Source organism: Charadrius vociferus, unplaced genomic scaffold (assembly GCF_000708025.1).
Source record: "Charadrius vociferus isolate BGI_N301 unplaced genomic scaffold, ASM70802v2 scaffold213, whole genome shotgun sequence".
NCBI classification, from domain to species: domain Eukaryota; kingdom Metazoa; phylum Chordata; class Aves; order Charadriiformes; family Charadriidae; genus Charadrius; species Charadrius vociferus.
The window spans coordinates 7,266,300-7,282,802 of NW_009647828.1; the positions used below are offsets into that span (position 1 = coordinate 7,266,300).

A 16,503-nucleotide genomic window follows, 5' to 3' on the forward strand; every position below is an offset into this window, starting at 1 on the left:
CCTCGGGCACGACAAGCTGCCTGCAGTTCTTTAACAGTCAGGCTATCAACTCCTTCTTCAGCAATCAGCTGCACAAAGCATAAAATAAACCTTAACATGTAATAGCTCACAACTGAAGAGCCACCACCGATGCACGCCCAGAAGTCCGTATTTTTACAATGGCCACTAGAGGCTGCTGTGGTAACATAGAATAGCCTCCACTTTTAAAAGAGTAAACATTATACTGGAGTCTAAACAGCTCTATAATGCTAATGTCAATCTCTAAGTTAATATTTTTATCAGCTCCCTTACAAATTACAGTTTCATAGAAATGCCTTCCTTTGTAACATAATTACTTTTACTGCAATTAATGGTAGATCAAAAAAAGGTCAGCTCTTTCTTTACAAAGAAGGACACTTCTGATTTTAAGCTTTTCAACCTATTTTCATTCTAAGCTAGCTCAAAAATAAGACAAAAAGGAAAATACCTAGAAAGACATACATATATCCACACACACTCATTAGTCTTACATATAAAAATTATTAATCAGTGCCTATTTAGAATTACTCACTTTGTCATCTGCTTTTATGCTTCTCAACCTCATAGTCAGCTGGAAGCGGAGAAAGTTATTTGTCCCAATTGACTGAAGTTCCAACAGTTTACAAAGTGCCACCAACTGAGGCCTGGTTAGATTGTCCAGAGTTAACTCATCTTCAAACAGTTTAGAGAACCTTAAGATCTCCTCATTACTGGGTCTTTCACCAGTTTCCCTGATCTGTAAGAAAAACAAACAAACAAAGCTTTTAAAGCACAAGTTATAGTTGGGCGTTATTTTGAACAATAAAAATATACTCCTCATTTGTCAAATACTTTGCATCGATTTGGGATAGGAAATAGGACACAAAGAGGACATGAAAGAAATATAAAAACTGCCAACTTATTTACTATAAAAGGCAAAACAATCAATGGTGTTGAAGTTTACAACAACACTGCATAATTACTCTAGATAAAACTAACAAAACAAAAAATTAGATGCATCTGTACACTGATGAGCAGGTCTATCTGAGTTGGCACTGCCATGAGATACCTCAAAAAAAAAAGTCTGAGCAAATTTATAGTTGCTTCAGAAGTCACACTGGCAAGTATTCTTTCTGGTACCATACTTACTACACATAAAGGCACATTAAAAGCATCATCCCGTGAAGATAAAGCGAGAAGAGCATCCAATGGCAAAAATTCTGCAGCACTGGTGTCCCTATGAAACGGATGCTTACCTACATATATTCTCTCCACAACCACACTTTTTTTACAATACTGTTCTGCAGTACCTCAATGCAAATGCACCTGTACTTGAAGTTATTCCGAAGTATAAATCACTATTTGGGAAAGGACTCTGCATCTTTCTCAATGTAAGGTTCTATGTAACTGCTTGTACAAATGCAAACTTAAGCTTTTAAGTTATGTGTTGCCAAATGGCACTTCACAGTAGTAAAATCCAAATACTGAAAGCAGAAATAACAGTTCAAAGAAGTAGGAAAAAAAATAAATATCATTCCCTAGTCTCATCAGGTCACAGTAAAACATTATCACCTGTATAAATGTTGATTTTTCTATTTTAAGTATACCAGCAAGTGCTTATTAGTGATATTACTGAATCCAAAATCTACAGAACAATGAAGTACTCCCAGTCACTTAACACCCTCAGTCTAAACAGCAAGTACGCAGATATCCAAAAAACACTTTTCCCAATCCCTCTTTTTTTTTTAAGCTCGGTAAAGAAAACATAAGCTAAGTGACATCAAGTAGAGTCTGAAAACCTAACGTTACCTATACAGCCTGATTTACTATGCCTACCTGTTTTACTTGCCAACTCAAATGTTTTACTAAATGGCTACAGAGTACAGGAAAAGATAAAAATTTGCAAGACACGATGGTCTTGAATCCATTAACCTCCAGGATACTTGTGCAGCAGAGAAACCAACTCAGAGAAAGAAAGTTCAAAGGCCTTGCTGTTCCACTTCACCACCTCCTTCACTTCAGGAGCCAAAAATGGAACTTTACAAATACAGAAAGTATTTTCTTCCTTGTTTAAAGCTGAATTTTGGCAGAGCCAAGTATATGTTTCTTGATAGTACAAACTGAAACTTTCTAGTACATCATTGGCTACAAAGCAACACAGATAAATTCTGGAATTCTGAAGCAAACATGTTAAGCCTGGAATCAATGGTACTTGCACCATCAAACACTTCACTACAGAAGCGGCTATAAAAGAACAGCAAAAAGGTGGGAAACATTTAAGCTGCTTCTTGCTCTGACATTTATTATCTAGTACAGTGAAATGAGATTGATAAGGTCTGTCTCCATGGCACAAATGAGAAATATCTAGCTGTAAAAAGCACACCCACACATAAGAAATGCAGGGCTTGAAACTTCTTTTTAGTCAGAGGAACTTGGGACTTCCTCCAGCAAATGTGGAGTGATACGTCATTTATTTCCACAGAAATTAACGGCCAAACGTAAATTCTCAGTAGTAGTTCTTTCAGATGAAAATGAAATGTTCCAACCACGAAGCATGGCAGCGGCATGTTCCCAGAGCCTGCAGCATCAGTGCTTCAACTACTAACTGTTATTACTAACGTTTTAAAATTTTCTACAGATGAAAAAACAGAAACAGATGATTGCACAGAAGCTTCAAAGTACATGGACTTTGCAAGCAGATACCAACCGGCAAAACCCGCCAATATCATTATCTGAGCTAACCTACGCAGCACTAACAACATGATCTTATTACCCCACCCTTTCAAACTTTATTCTCAGCACTGAGAAGCAGGAAAAGCTTTTTTCATCTTTCCAGGGAATACCTAACCCTTACCTACAAGTTAGTGAAAGGAAACACTGTCAAACCCAAAGGCTATCGGTGTAGGCAGAAGGTATCTGACATTTAGTCTGTGTCAGCAACTGCTTGCCAATAAAAAAATTTTGCACCAAACACAGCACTCACATTCTAGCAAAACCCCAGATTATACCACATTCTAGTCAGTATCCAAAAGGATTTCAGCAGTATAGCAACTGTGCTTTTAAAAGCTGTTTTTATAAGCAGAATTAATTTTGACCAAAAAAAGTTTTACATTTCCCCACCAAGTTTTAATCAGTTAATTAGAAAAGAACTCCTTTCTCCCACTTTTTACACCTAAAGTTCAAAAAGAGGTAAAAAACTACATAAGTAATCACTGAGCGCATGATTTTTTTAATGTTAATTTTAACTTACTAACAAAATAAGAGAACAAGAAGCAAATGAGCAGAAATACTGCTTCTAGAATCAGAGAGTGAAAGAACCAGTCAGAACACCAAAGATAAGAACAGTAAAACTTCAGCACACTGAAGTATTACTTGCAAAAAAGAAATCTACCCTAAAAAGACTATTACATCCTTCTTCTTCAAATCCAACAGAATAAAGGCATCTGATGATTACCACAAACCAAACAAAACACCAAGCTATTTTCTGGTAGGAAGAGAAAATACACTTTTAAAGTTTTTACCTTTTGAAAGAACGTTGAAAAATCTTTTGTAACATTTCCTTTGGCTGCTTTATTTTTTAAGGCCATCTCCTCAATTGTGTCTTGAAGGAATTTAGCCAATTCAAGTTTTACTCTCAATTGTTTCTTCAATCTTTCCTCCTGTTAAAAAAATACGTGGTTTTAAGTTTTTTTCCTAGTAATACACACGCTAAATACCACTTCTTCTGCCCTCAGACAAGTTACGTGGAGTAGTTCTGAACTTCTGCTGTAACGTACACATCACAGGACATTCACTCTCACCAAAGATCCCAAATCACGCTGAAAAATAGGCTGATCATCTCAAAGTTCCATGAAGCAAGAGACGCAATGCCAACAGAGTGAAGTGCTCAAACTAACAAGCACCCTCTGAATTAGTAACAAAAAAATAGAAACTAACCAACTGGTTTGGGTGATTCCCAACTCTTGTACCTAGCACAGAAGTCCTACACTACATCTCATCCAAACAAAGAAGAATTTATCACAGAATTAAAAATTAATGGTCATGTAGAATCAAGTGTGCAATCATGACTGATCCCATCTGTGACTGACTATGTACAAACCTCATGTAAGTACTTTATCTGTGACTGACAGGGAGCTCACTATGTACAAACCTCATGTAAGTACTTTGTGCTCTGGAAGTGAAAAATTGTGGGGCTTTTCGGTGTTTTTTTTTAAAAAACTTAACTAAAAGAACTAAAGTTTAAACAAAATGATGCATAAGAAGCTATCTGAAATATTCTTGATGAAAGGTTTTTTGTATGTATAATTAATAAGGACTACAAATATTAAAACCAAGTCTGCCCATTTTAATACAAACTAGAAAAATAAAGTTTCATAGCTTTCATTTCTGCTTTGTAAGAGAAAATGGAGATGAGGATAGCAAAAGAGACAATAGAAACTTACAGCCCTGATAGCTAAGCACCTGCCTATATAACAAGGTAAACCAGGATGGCACTGGTTCATTATTATATGTTAACAGCAAGATCATCAAAACATAAAGAAGATAAAAGCATTCCCCCAATACTGAAGAAAAAAAAATATCTAATTTTTAGAATTTTTCTGGGTTTTAGAATTTTTCCGATTTCTTTACTGAGAAAAGTTCTATTTTTTTCAAAACATATTACTGGATTATAGATTCAGACCTGCTTACCTTTTTAGACTTTGTCTCAAATGTAGACGGAAGCATATTAGGGAACAACTTAAGAGCTACTGGAAGCAAAAATTCCATAAATGGGACAACAAGAAAAACCAGGAAAGGGACCAAGCGGAAGAGATCGGCACATATTCGAAGAAACTGGAAAGGAAAAAAAAATAAAATGTATTGATAAGCACATTTTTAAATATTTATTTAAAAAATACTCGATATGATCATCCACATTATCACTTAAATTCACATATATATATTTGCTGGGGGAAATTTAAAATAACACAGAAAAAGGATGTGACAAAGTCAGTTTTTATTATCTTTTTCTTCAAGTTGCTATATGCTACAGAGTGCCAGAGTTTCACCAGTTTTCAACACTATAGAAAGTATTTCAAAAGCCTCACTGTGTCTCAATAGGATTACTGAACAAGTATCTCATTTAAACCTCTTAAAAGCACCTGAAAACAGGAGGTGGTCATTTGTTGTCGTTAAAGCTGCTTAACTTCCTTTATTCATCTTTATTTGTGCTCCACCACTTCTTACATGCATGAGCTACTATGGACTAAGTAATCAAGAATAAAATGAAAGATCCCTCCCCCTCTGCCTTATAACAATTGTAATGTACATTTAAATCCAGGGTAATGAGCCCAGCTTGGTAGATTCTTTTTTTAAAAAAAAAAAAAAAATCACTGCTTTTCTAGAGCAGTAATCCTCTGAAGCAGGCTGATGCATTAGTTACTTGAACTGCATAAAATAAATATTGTCCTTCTGACTTCTGTACACCCAGAAATGTAGTATTAGGCTGTACAGTCTATAATCAATTCTTTCAGTACTCGTTGGAAGCATAACAACTTGGGTTATATTGGGGAATGCAGATCTTGCTTTACTCTACATCATTTTACAAAGCAAATAACCAGTTATTGGAAATATTGTCAGTTCCTAAATCAGGGACTGAAGGTCAGACATACACTACAGTACACTACTACCACAGCGCTGTCATTCAACATCATGATTTGATAAACATAGCTATGATTGGGAAAAGCTGGCAATATAAATGCTATTACAGAAGTAAATGCATGCTTTCCCCTCCATCCCCTCCCCACAGCTCATGCCAATCCAGGGGGGGAACAGCAGCAACAACCAGTATAGACTGCATGCCGCTAGGACTGCTTTGCTTGAATACAAACCCAGTAAAACTTCAACCATCGTTTTCTTAGCCTAAAACCAGCCAAAATCTTAAATACCGTTTGAGGAATGCACAAACTCCACAGATCCAAAGTTCGACATTTTTCTTTGTATATAAAAAATTCAGTTTCCCAGAAGGGATGCTTTGGTCCATTGTTTACAGGCTCAAAGATTTTTCCATTCATTCCAACAATAGAAGATAAATGACTACCAGGGAGTTCAAAAAGATGTAAGAAAGTTTGGAAGAAAATTTTACAAGTCAGAAGAACAAGTACATTTTCGCTAACAAAAAAAAACCAACTCAAAAACTTCTATAGAGTGCAGTACAGAGTTCCTATTTCTATCCAGTATCTATTTTTAAACAGCATGTGCAAGTATTTGTACAAGGCAAAATCCATAAATACATACACAGACAAGAAAAAAAGGATCAGTACAAGCCAAAATCGGGGGGATGGGGGCACGGGGGAAGGTGTTGGAAAACTTGATTTAAGCACCAAGCAGGACTGGCCTTTTTCACAGCAGCACTGTCCTGGATCAGCTTACATAAATCATGAAACTGCACCCTCCTCTAACTCAAGGAAAACAACTTTGCACAGGAACCTAATACAATGGTGCATGATTACACACACATTATTTGGCAGCACAGCGTGAAAAACTTGTGACTGCTCTGTATCTGCTGCTACAGTTCACGTACTCCACTTCTACCTCCTCTGCAGGATTGAAGAGTTTGTGAAGCTGATACACTTGCCACAAACTCCATAGTGTTTGCCATCTCACTTCCATGTCCTGAACCATCCTGCTGTAGGAGGCAGCAGTAGAGCAATTAGTTTTTAACAGCCAGTATCATATTTTGCATGTTTTATTTCTTCCTGCCTCCCCTCACAAGCGTAGATATGTGATCCCGTTGAATCCAAATCCTACCAGCAATTGTACAAGCAGAATTTTGGAATTAAGTTTTGGTTTACATATGCAATAGCTCCCTGCATTAGCCACGCTGCAATTGCTTGTTGATGTGGTTAGATCACTTGGATATCTTTCCATTATTGCATCCAAAGAGGAAGGAAAGGGCAGGCAGAAATAACTCATTTGTCAGTCTGCATGAAGATAAGATTTCACTAGGACTGTCAGTTCATATGCAGTTTAATCTATCTAAAGCAGTATGTACTTCAAATATATTTTTTTTAAAGTTCAGGAGCAACTTTTGCAAAGCTGTAGCTAAGCTGGCATCAAAGTTTTAAGACTTCTTTAAATCAGTCAGTACGCTCCCTCTTAAGGCTGAACTGATAAAAAATGAACTGTGTTGAAACAAAGTAAGGTTTAAAAAAAGCACATGAAAAGGGTTTTGTTCAGCTGTAGGCTGGTTTGCTTTTCACTGACCCTGGGTTCTAAGCTTACCACGACTCCATTCAAGAGACAAAGACGTCCTCTACTTCCATATAAAGAAAACACAAAATCTAGATTGAGACAATACCATTACTCTAGTTCTTAAAACTCTTTTCTCTACATCTTCTACACTGGATTGCACACTTACAAACATACACATGATTAGGTAAGAGACGGGCTACGTCAGTGTAAATACTAATTTATACCTGCACAATAAATTTCTGTTTTATTTAAAGTGAGGGATATGATACTGAAATCGCACATCTGCACCGAAAAAAAAATAAATTAGGAAGGCCAAATGCCAGACCACTATGTAAACATGAGAAAGACAGCTCTACTATCACTAGACGATGAAACCAAAGGACAATCAAAGGAATAAATCCATCTATGGATGGAATAATGCATGTGTGACCAAATATAACATATTACTTCTAAAGGTTCACACCTTGTAGAACACAGTCCTGATCTTTCAGCAGAGATATTTCCATGATATACATATTTTCCTGTTGTTTGTATAATTTCTCAGCAGTATGCCTCAGTGAACATGAAACAGGCAGGAAAACCAATGGTTCCAATCTTGCCCTCTAGAGGATTTCTGACTCATGGTTTTAAACCATGAATTAATTTGTCTCACTTGGTTTTCCAAGTTTCCCAAAGCTCTCAATAAGCCAGCACAAGCCAGAACTGCTACTTCAAGAAGTCCTGCAGTCCTCATTCCCCCCTATCCTCAGTTACTCTTTCTTGGCACTACATAATCCCCTCTCTTACGTCAGCACAGACTGTTATATTTATTGCTGAGCAACGTCTCAGCTGCATCAGCTGCCAAGCATACTCTTGTACCAGCATAAGGAAGAGGGCAAAAATAAGTAGCGTGAAGATGCTGAGACCAAATACCATCAACCAGTGCTGATGTAGAAAGAGACCAAATGTAATCACAGATGAAAACTGCTGCATGTGCATTTAACAATTGTTGTTAGTTGTCTAACCTTGCGAATAGAGGAAAAGAGAATTTTGCATACTGCATTAAGATGTGATGTTTTTTAATTACAAATGAAAATGTTCAACTATGTACCTAACCTTACCCAAAAATGATTAAAACAATAAGCAAATATTCGTACGTTTTATCATTTAACAAAATTTTTGAAGGCAGACATGTGAACCTAGCACACTGCATGTACAGTGTACAAACTGCAGAGAACCAGACCATGATTACAAGCAGCACTATTTACTCCTGCTGCTGGAGTACATACACTTTTCACTTGCCAACATTTCTTCCAGCACATTTTTTTCCCAGCATCTGTTGAAATGCTTTTTTTCTTTTTTAAAAAGGCAGGAAGACAGACTTGAAAATTTTATATGTATAAACTGCCTAAACATCTTGTCTTTAAAAACTGTAAAATGAGAACGATTAAATCAGTATCTTTGACATATTGCTAATGAACTGGTGAGGTTGAATACCAATGCATTTTTTCAAAAAATGTTTCTAAATTATGCCAGTTTTAAAACAGCTTATTATTTAGAAGTCTTTCCATATATGAGCTCACATCAAATTTTGTTAAATATCCACATCTTTTAATCCTAGTTGAATAAGCATATTTACTTTGTCCACAAACTGAAATTACTATTGAAATGCACATTATCCTAATTTGAAAGCTCTCATTTTGCACTCCAGATTTCACCTCCATCCCCTCTTCCTTCTTCTTCAAAATTATCAATTGCATTTTTACAGTTTCATAGATGTAAGCTACATGCCATAAAGAAAAACAAATATACAAAACAAAAAACTTTCCTCAAATTATTTTCTTTAGACTAAAATTATCTCACAAATATAACTGAGATAGCACTAATATCCCATTATCAATCGTGTATTTCAGCCTACAGCTTTTCTTCTGTTTAAAAAAAGAAACACAACAGAATTGGCACAAATCCAACCTTTACTAGAAGCATTTTCCTTCTATTTTTCCAGCTGGAGTGAAAAAACAGAGAAAGTGACCACGTACACACATGGACGTACAGCACATGGATGGGAACTTGAGAACAAACCGCAACTGCTGTCCACATGACAAAACAGAAGAATTATCTGCTGTTCCAACTAGAAAATACCAAATTTATGTTCAATAATGGGGTACAAGACTAAAATGTTTTTGAGGCATATCCAAAATTTTTAGTGTCCTCATAGGGAGGAGAAGGGAAATACACCTAGCAATTTTAATCCTAGGAACAGAAGACTACAGAAAGAACCAACTCAGTTCAAATAAAATGGAGCAATTGCTAAGGATAATCAAACAAAATTGCTATTTACTCAGTACCTGTCTCCGTTCTCGACGAGACAAAGTGTTTCCATGAAGTATTCGCCAGAGCATCCTTGCAGCTATTTTTGTGTCAATCCACAGTAACCGAAAACCATGGTAATAGTGCTTCAGTTCATCCACAATCCTCTGTCCAAGAGATTTTTTCACAACTTCCACTTCTGTTGGACTATATACAGGACCTCCTTCTTCCAACTTCTTGTTTTTGTCCTTTAAGGACTTCAGTGACTTTTCAACTATGGAGTCATCTCGAAGGGGATGTGAAGAATGCCACCATCTAACTGGAAGATACTGGGGACCTAAAACACCTATGGTTGCTAGTGGCGTCCATGAGCCAGAAGTACTTGCAAGAGTAAAGTATATTTGTTCAGATCCTTTAGTCCAACAACAGTAGCGATCTTTTTTGGAGTATGCGTAAACAGGAGGGACACTAGTGCAATATTTAAAGTGTACAGTCCTTCAAAAGAAAAAAGCATTCAAGAATTAGCAATAGATCATAAGCTATTTATGTATAATATATTTGTATAGTTACATAATTTTATGTATTTATAAAACGCATAATTTGAGAAATATTTATGCCATATTTAAGGAAAAAAACCCCAAACCTGTGACTCTCAGGATCAGGACGTCTATACCTCAAAAGAACGCTTGTCTTTACTTCATGACAAAAACAACCTGCAGGGAATTTTCCATTGAACAACTTTGAAAAGGTAGCTTATTTCACTCCAATTAAATAAAGAGTAGCAACCAAAAGTGCTTTCCATTTAGAAAGCTACATTTGAAAACAAATCTGTAAATCCATAAGTAACAAAGCTCCTGCTATTGGTTCTCTTGTTTGAACAAAATACTCAAGAAATAAATACAAGCTGTAGACTTCGCACAGGTGCTGAGTTAGAGCAACAGAATTATTATCAGAGAAATCCAATTTCATTAGAGTTCGGCTTTTGCTATCTCCATGCATCTGTTTTTCCTTTTTCAGCAAAAACTTTATGCACAAATTCCATCATGGTACTGAGCGGGGGTACACAGAACCAACACCCCTCTACATTACTCAGAATTTTGTTCTTTTTGTTTTATTAAATGTAAACTGAAGTTAGAAGGAAAACATTGCTCCAACACCCCAAACTCATTATACACACAGAAGAACTACTCATTATATGCAAGTAGGACTGTACACACTTTTATAAAAGGGTATGACAAACTTAAAACAGTAGATAAAATATTTTATATAAATGCATTCCATTAGGTGTCCCTCAAACTGAAATGCCAGCATTAAGTCGTCTACAGGATGGAAACAACTGGGCTGTTTCTTCACTGAGCCCTTGTGCTACCAAACCAAAATCAGAATGTGCTCTTGTCTTCAGTCAATGCACAGAAAATAGGTGCAAGTGGATCAACAGCTCCGAGTAACACTTTAAGGAAAAAAAAAAGCTTATTGAACACTTACAAGTATTAGCCTCACTCAATTTTCAGCCAGAAGTACTTTATAAACTTAATTATCACATGCATCCAATGAAGTTTACATTGCTTTAATGGTTTCAGCTATTTAACATTATTCAAATACAGCTTTGTACAAAAAAAAGACCAAATTATTACTTTTTAAACACATATTATTTTTTAGCTTAAACTAAGATTTTAAGCATCTGACCATTCAATGGTCAGATGATCTCTGAAACATATACAGCTACACTAAACATTTTCTTGACTAGCTGGAAAATTACAGACTTGCACAGGTATTAACTAATGAGAATTACAGTTCCTTTAAGAAAATAAAGTACATATTCAAAACCAAATTAAAACACTTGCATAAATCAATCCATCATGACTCTAAGTCATTTCCCAAAAGCAGAGCTCCAGGCCTACAGACCAAGTTCCACCTATATACATCTACATTCTTCTGCATGCAGAGAGGAAGAGAGCTCTGCCAGCAGAACTGCTTCTAAATCTACATTTTTTCACAAAAAAAATGTGCCTCTTTGAACACACTTTCACTAGCACTATGTCAGACATAGAACTTCTATCCCAAGCTGTCCTCAGTACTTGTATTGTTAGAGTCCCTTGGTTTTGGATCTGGATCACGTGGGGTGCGGGCACCAGTTTGTTTTATTTTCAACACCAACATTATATTAACAGCACCTTTTGGTAAAAAAAAAAACACTTCTCAAAAGCATAACAAGAATTTCTGTCCCAATGTTCTGCTGCTCATGTAACAGACGTAAATCGTAAATTTCCATTTTTCCAAGAGAGGCCCCATATAATAATCTACTAAAAAGCAAACAAAGATTTGAAAATGCTTTATGTATTAAAAAACCCTCTCATAACTAATGATACAGTAAGTAATACAGAACTAACATGACTAAAAAAGAATGGAATTACTTTATGTTTCGTATCAGAGGGTTAAGTCTAGAGGTACATCGTTATGTTAAAATTGAAACTTAGGAAACTGAAGAATAGCTGTCATTTCCTGAGCAGTTAAGACTGTAAATAAACTAAAGAATACATATTTTAACATTCCAAGGAAAGGAATTAAGAAATTCATATCCACAAGTACGCCTTGTGAGCCAAGTCAGGAACAGAGAATGGATTCCGCCAATATCCAACTCTAAGTTCCATAAGGACACACAGCAGTTGGATTCGTTTTCAGAAGAGGACACCATCTCCTAGGAGAGCCTCACCCAATGCTGCAACATACCATAAACTACTTTGGTTTAATAAAGATACAACTCAAATTATCTACATTCCTGACTGTCAACTATGGGTTTCAAACTAGCTTTTACTGAATGTTTACTCTATGGAACTCCACAGAGAAAGTATGCAAAAAGCCCATGATATGCCGTGATGTCACCTGGAATCACTCAAGAACAACATTTATATTGTATTGCTTTCACATTCTAAGTGAAACAAAAAGGGAGGAAGTGAGTAAAAAAAAAAAAAAGGAAGATCTCACTTTCCTTCTCCCACACACAACCAAGCAGGTGAAGAGAGCAATACTCAGACTTCCTTTAATCTGTCAATAACACAAGCTGAAGCTAATATTTTCACACTTTGTCTAGAAGTTTTAAACCTACATTCTATGATAGTATACTAACTGATGGTTTTGTACAGTTTTGAGTTTAGAAAAAAGTTCATATTTACTCACATTTTGTTTGCCAGCCTCAGGGATGTACAGCTAAGACATGCCCGATCTCCCAAGTTACCTAGGAAAAATACTAATAATTAGCATAAATTCTGAAATTCAGGAAGACATTTACGCATACACTGAACAGTATACACACAAGTACATGATTTAAAAGACCAACCTTAGGAATGGCTACTACTGAAAACACAAAACAGATGCTGCTTAACAGCAACTTCCTTAGGGCACTGTTTGTAAGCACATTCACACTTTGAATGATTGTGCATTGCAAACAGCCAAGACTGAAATTGCTTTGACAATAACCATGTGAAGTACTGAAGCCCAAATACCTCATCCTATTCCAACACAAATCAAAGCACATGCCTTGTTCTTCTTATTTCTCTCAAACTGTAATCCAAATTTTCAGGATAAGAAAGAGAAAACAGGTGGGAAGCAATTCTGTAATGCGGCTGACATCTCCATAAGTGTTCAAGCAAACCGTCCGTGCAAACTGTCCGTACATACAGTTGAACTCCGTGGATGTGTGAGGTATTGCTTGCACTTGTTCAACTGCCTGAAAACAGGTTCCCAAATCCTTCAGATAAGCAACTATATTGCAGAAAAACTTCACTGAAACCAAATTTTTGAATGGCTCCATGACAACACAGTACTTACTAGGTGATCCAAACAGAGCACTTGCCAAATGTCTAGGATGAAATTTTGTTTTGTTTGTTTTAAGCAGGACAACAAATAAAATGTGAGTAGGAACCTAAATACACTTCACTAAAGAACTAGAACTGCAACACCATTTCAATACATTGCTGTCCATTTTGATTAGCACCTGGTAAAAATAGCTCTACCCCTGGATCTCTGCAAAGGATACAAACTGCCTTGAAAGGCAAGAGACTGATCCAAAGAATATGAAAAGTTAGCCTCCCAGCAAATGCTGTGTTCCTCAAAATGAATTTTATTTGAAATGTTAACTCAGAACCAGTCCTAATAATAACTAATAAAGTCCACAAGGATGACTGATGCCTACATACAGGCATCCCCTATCCAGCTACAGAGACAAGCAGCATCCACTCTGGAAATAAATTGAGGAGATCATCAAATGATAAATTATCTAAGCCAATTCACATGCTTCAATAAAGGCCATCCTTGAAAGCCTTCCAACCACCCAACACCATGGAAGCACTGTCAACTACATAAAATGCTACCTAGTGGCTGTATACAATCTACAGTCACTGAAAATCATCTCTGAGCCCACTAGAAAACAATGTCTCCATAAAGCAATTAAAAAAACCAAACAAACAAACCAAAACCAACTTGTATCAACACCTAACTGCAATAACTCAATAGGTAGCCAATACCAAGTGCAAAAAGACTCCTGAACAGAACAAAGGCAGATCACATGAGCAAGACTTCACAGGCCTTGAATCTTTTTAGCCAATATTTTCAGAACTCACAGTAACCAAAACAAAAATGGAAGGCTGCATGGAGTAGACATGCTGTGGTTTGCTTCTTCCTTCCACCTGGAACCTACTATTTCTGGTCAATCCTAAGAGAAAGCAGGGTAGAAAGGTCATTTAAGAGGTTACTGGTCAACTTTTCCACCATCAAAGCTAAGATATAGATAGGCAATTGTATCTGAGAAAACACAGCATCCAATGCTGATCATCAAAGCCTTCCCCAACAAAATATGCTAATTATTTGAGGAAAAGAGATACTTCCAAAATAAGGTGGGGCAAAGCATACAAAGCCTATGTGCCAAAAACGAAAGTCCTACTAGTAGAGGACATTACCTACTATGGACAGGTGCTCCTAGGACAAAGAGGTATGATCTGGAGATCAAAACTGGCTTGGAGTTTCTTAGATAAAACTCTGTAATAGCAAGACACTTTCACTTTGCTTATCTTTTTTTTTTTTTTTTCCCCAACCAGACTCATTAATGCTAAGGAAGGGGTCAAAGAACAAAATTCCAAGGTTACCGTAAGAAAACACGCTGACTCAAACACTTCTTGTCATACAGCCATTTGGAGTGTGAACAGGCACACAGAAACATCACTTTACCAAAAGATTCTGCAGAACAACTGTCAATTTCAACTTTGTCAGTTCTGACAACTAGAGTTCTTTATGTTTTGCAGTATCTGTTCTAATCATGTATCTAAGAGCAAGCCAGCCCTAAAATAAAATATATACTTTCTTCTTCTTTGCTCTTTCTGGAGCAAAGTCCATACTCCTTGCTTCTAGGATAATACAGACATACAGAAGTGTCTCAGCAAGGTGAATGTAGCTTACCCTCTTCAACAATGTTCATTTAAGAAACCTGCATTAGGATTACTTGGTTTCAAAGTAAGAAAGATGTTAGTGCCAGAAAAGCTGGATATGTTAACATATTCCTCATAAAAAAGAAGTCACGAGAAACTTTCTTTTTAAATATAATGAAGCATCAAAACCAAAGTTTTAAATGTAGAATAGCTGCGTATTGTTACTATGTTTAGAGTTTTTAAAAAGAGAAGGCTAACATGAAGTAAGCCCCTACAGAAGTATAAGCTTGCAGTACTTAACAGCCTGATCTTTACGGGAAGAACATTTAGGATTCTTAGAAGCACTTAGCTTTAACTTAATCTTAGACTACTTACACGTAAAGCAAAGAAGATGAGCTAAGTAAAGCAAAACACTATACAAAAGTTTACACCATACAATAATGTGTTAAGAATAGATTAACACTCCAAATAAAAGCATTGATTGCATCATAGGCATAGTGCAGCACAGCACACAAATGACTTGATTCTATTGCAGTATTTCAGCAAATGAGAATTTTTACATAGGGTAAGACTTATCACACAAAGTTGCTGAGACGGTTAGCATTTCTTCTTATGCTATGCCACAAGAAGAATCAAACCTACCATCTAATTTGAAGGTACATGGATGTTTTTTCCCTGTTTTAAATAAACTGGATGGCTAAGATACCCCAGGTTTTTGCTCAGGTTACTGTACAAACTCAACCTATATAAATGTCTTTACAACAGTAGCTAAAAAACCATCAACTACAAGAACCAACCACACTTGAGTGATTAGTGGTAACCAACAAGACAGCTTGTTTATCAAAATGAACAAGCATGAATATGGTTGATCAAGTTTGCGAGAATCTGAACACAGAGATACCCTCTTGTTGTCACTGACAGCACTGCAGTGACAAGTCAGGGCTCAGCGTCAGTGACAAACCACTGCCTGTTAAGCTTTCACTCATTCCTCACTAAACCCCTGCCATTCCAACTCAAGGACGTAAAAAGCAACCACAGGCCTCATGCACGTCACAAGTTATCAGCTGTTTCATGTCATTAAACCTCACCACCCAAAGATATTTAAACTGCCAAATTATCTTGATTATTAATGGAAACAGTATCACACACTGAGTTTCCTTTTTATTTTCCCAAGCTTTCAAAGCCACTTGGAAAGAGGCAAATTCACATTTCCTTCCTAACATAGACTACGAGAATAACCTCTTGTACTTTCTTGAAGAGTATTGAGAAGTATATAACTAGTGAGAACACAACTTCACAGCCAAGCTATACTGGGAACAAGGCAGGTAGGACTGAAACATAGTAACGTGCTTTTATACCTTAATAAAAAACACGTGCTTTTTTTTTTTCTCCTTTTTTTCCCCTTTCTTCCTCAGCCAGCTGGCATTTAAGAGATGCATGTGTCCTAACTGCCATTAAGGGAACGCATCCCCTCAGACCACCCTGGCAAACAACCAAGTGCGAGGAGAGGCGCTGCCCACCGCCGGCCCCAGCAGCCAGGGAGCGAGGGCCGCGCTGCCGGGCC

At 36.6% G+C, this 16,503-nt stretch overlaps 1 protein-coding gene across 1 annotated transcript in view; it reads right to left on the reverse strand.

Moving 5' to 3' along the window:
* LETM1 (leucine zipper-EF-hand containing transmembrane protein 1) overlaps positions 1-16,503 on the reverse strand; it is a 27,425-nt gene that overhangs the window by 9,937 nt on the left and 985 nt on the right. Inside the window, 6 exon segments of the mRNA XM_009882569.1 lie at positions 2-68; positions 551-754; positions 3,519-3,656; positions 4,687-4,830; positions 9,558-10,014; positions 12,697-12,754. Coding sequence (XP_009880871.1) covers positions 2-68; positions 551-754; positions 3,519-3,656; positions 4,687-4,830; positions 9,558-10,014; positions 12,697-12,754 — 1,068 coding nt within the window.